Genomic DNA, 1,408 nt, shown 5'->3' on the forward strand with positions numbered 1-1,408 from the left:
TGCTGCTGCTGCTGCTCCGGCTACTGCTGCTGCTGCTGCTGCTGCAACTGCTGGCGCGGCTTCTGGCGGTGCTGCTACTGCTGCTGCTGCTGCTGATAATGATTGTGAGGGTGATGGTATAATGACGACGGTGCCGCTGCTGCTGTTGCTGCTGTTGCTGCTGTTGCTGCTGCTGCTGCTGCTGCTGCTGCTGCTGCAGGACTGCCGCGCTGCGCTGCGCAGCACGGAGGAGACAGTCGCTGCGTTGGAGGTTAAACTGCAAACATCCCGCACTGATGTCTTAGCTGTAAACCCTAAACCCTAAACCCTAAACCCTAAACCCTAAACCCTAAACCTACACCCTGCAGCAGCCCGCAATGATGTCTTAGCTGTAAACCCTAAACCCTAAACCCTAAACCCTAAACCCTAGGACTCCATCCTCTACACTCGAAGGTGTTAAACCCTAAACCCTAAACCCTAAACCCTAAACCCTAGTATGCTTTTTGGTGTTTCGTGTGTCTTCTTCTCAGCTGGAGGCGAAGGAGAAGCGGCTGCTGCAGCAGCAGCAGCAGCTGCAGCAGCGGCTGCAGCACCTACGCTCTTTGTTTGCTTCTCTATCAGAGCAAGCAAACGAACAGAGAGATAAACAAAACAAAAACCAGTCCGCTGTCTTTGTCTTTGTTTTTTTTTTGTCTCCTTTTGTATTTTTCTTTGTTTTTTTTTGTCTCCTTTTGTCTTTGTCTTTGTTTTTTGTCTCCTTTTGTCTTTGTCTTTGTTTTTTTTTGTCTCCTTTTGTTTTTTTCTTTTTTGTTTTTGTCTCCTTTTCTCTTTGTTTTTTTTGTCTCCTTTTGTCTTTGTTTGTTTTTGTTTCTCCTTTTGTGTTTTTTTTTTTTATGTTTACGTCTGTCTTTGTGTATTTTTCTGTCTCCTTTTCTTTTGTCTCTGTTTATATTTATTTATTTCTGTCTCTTTTTTTAATTATATTTCATGCTGCTGTTTTCTCTGATTCTAGGGTTTAGGGTTTAGGGTTTAGGGTTTAGGGTTTAGGGTTTTGCTGCTGCTCAGGCAAAAAGAAGAAGAACGCTACGCTGCACTCCAACAGAGAGTAGCTGAGTTAAAACAAGAAGTAAATACCTGCTGCTGCTGCTGCTGCTGCTGTTGCTGCTGCTGCTGCTGTTGCTGCTGCTGCTGCTGTTGCTGATGCTGCTGCTGTTGCTGCTGCTGCTGCTGTTGCTGTTGCTGCTGCTGTTGTTGTTGCTGCTGCTGTTGTTGTTGCTGCTGCTGTCGTTGCTGTGGTTGCTGCTGTTACTGCTGCTGCTGCTGTTGTTGTTGCGTCTGTTGTTGCTGTTGGCGTTGTTTCTGCTGCTGCTGTTTCTGCTGCTGTTGCTGATGTTGTTGCCGCTGTTGCTGCAGTTGCTGCTGCTGCTGC

The 1,408-nt window shown here is 46.7% G+C and overlaps 1 protein-coding gene across 1 annotated transcript in view; it reads right to left on the reverse strand.

Annotated features, from left to right (window-relative positions):
- EMH_0019950 (uncharacterized protein) overlaps positions 1–1,408 on the reverse strand; it is a gene marked incomplete at both ends in the record, with an annotated part of 4,311 nt that overhangs the window by 119 nt on the left and 2,784 nt on the right. The window contains 2 exons of the mRNA XM_013501466.1: positions 1–214; positions 1,114–1,269. Of these exons, the coding sequence (XP_013356920.1) occupies positions 1–214; positions 1,114–1,269 (370 nt within the window). The remainder of the gene's footprint in view (positions 215–1,113; positions 1,270–1,408) is intronic.

This window comes from Eimeria mitis, genomic scaffold (genome assembly GCF_000499745.2).
Source record: "Eimeria mitis Houghton genomic scaffold, Emh_scaff693, whole genome shotgun sequence".
Lineage (NCBI taxonomy): Eukaryota > Apicomplexa > Conoidasida > Eucoccidiorida > Eimeriidae > Eimeria > Eimeria mitis.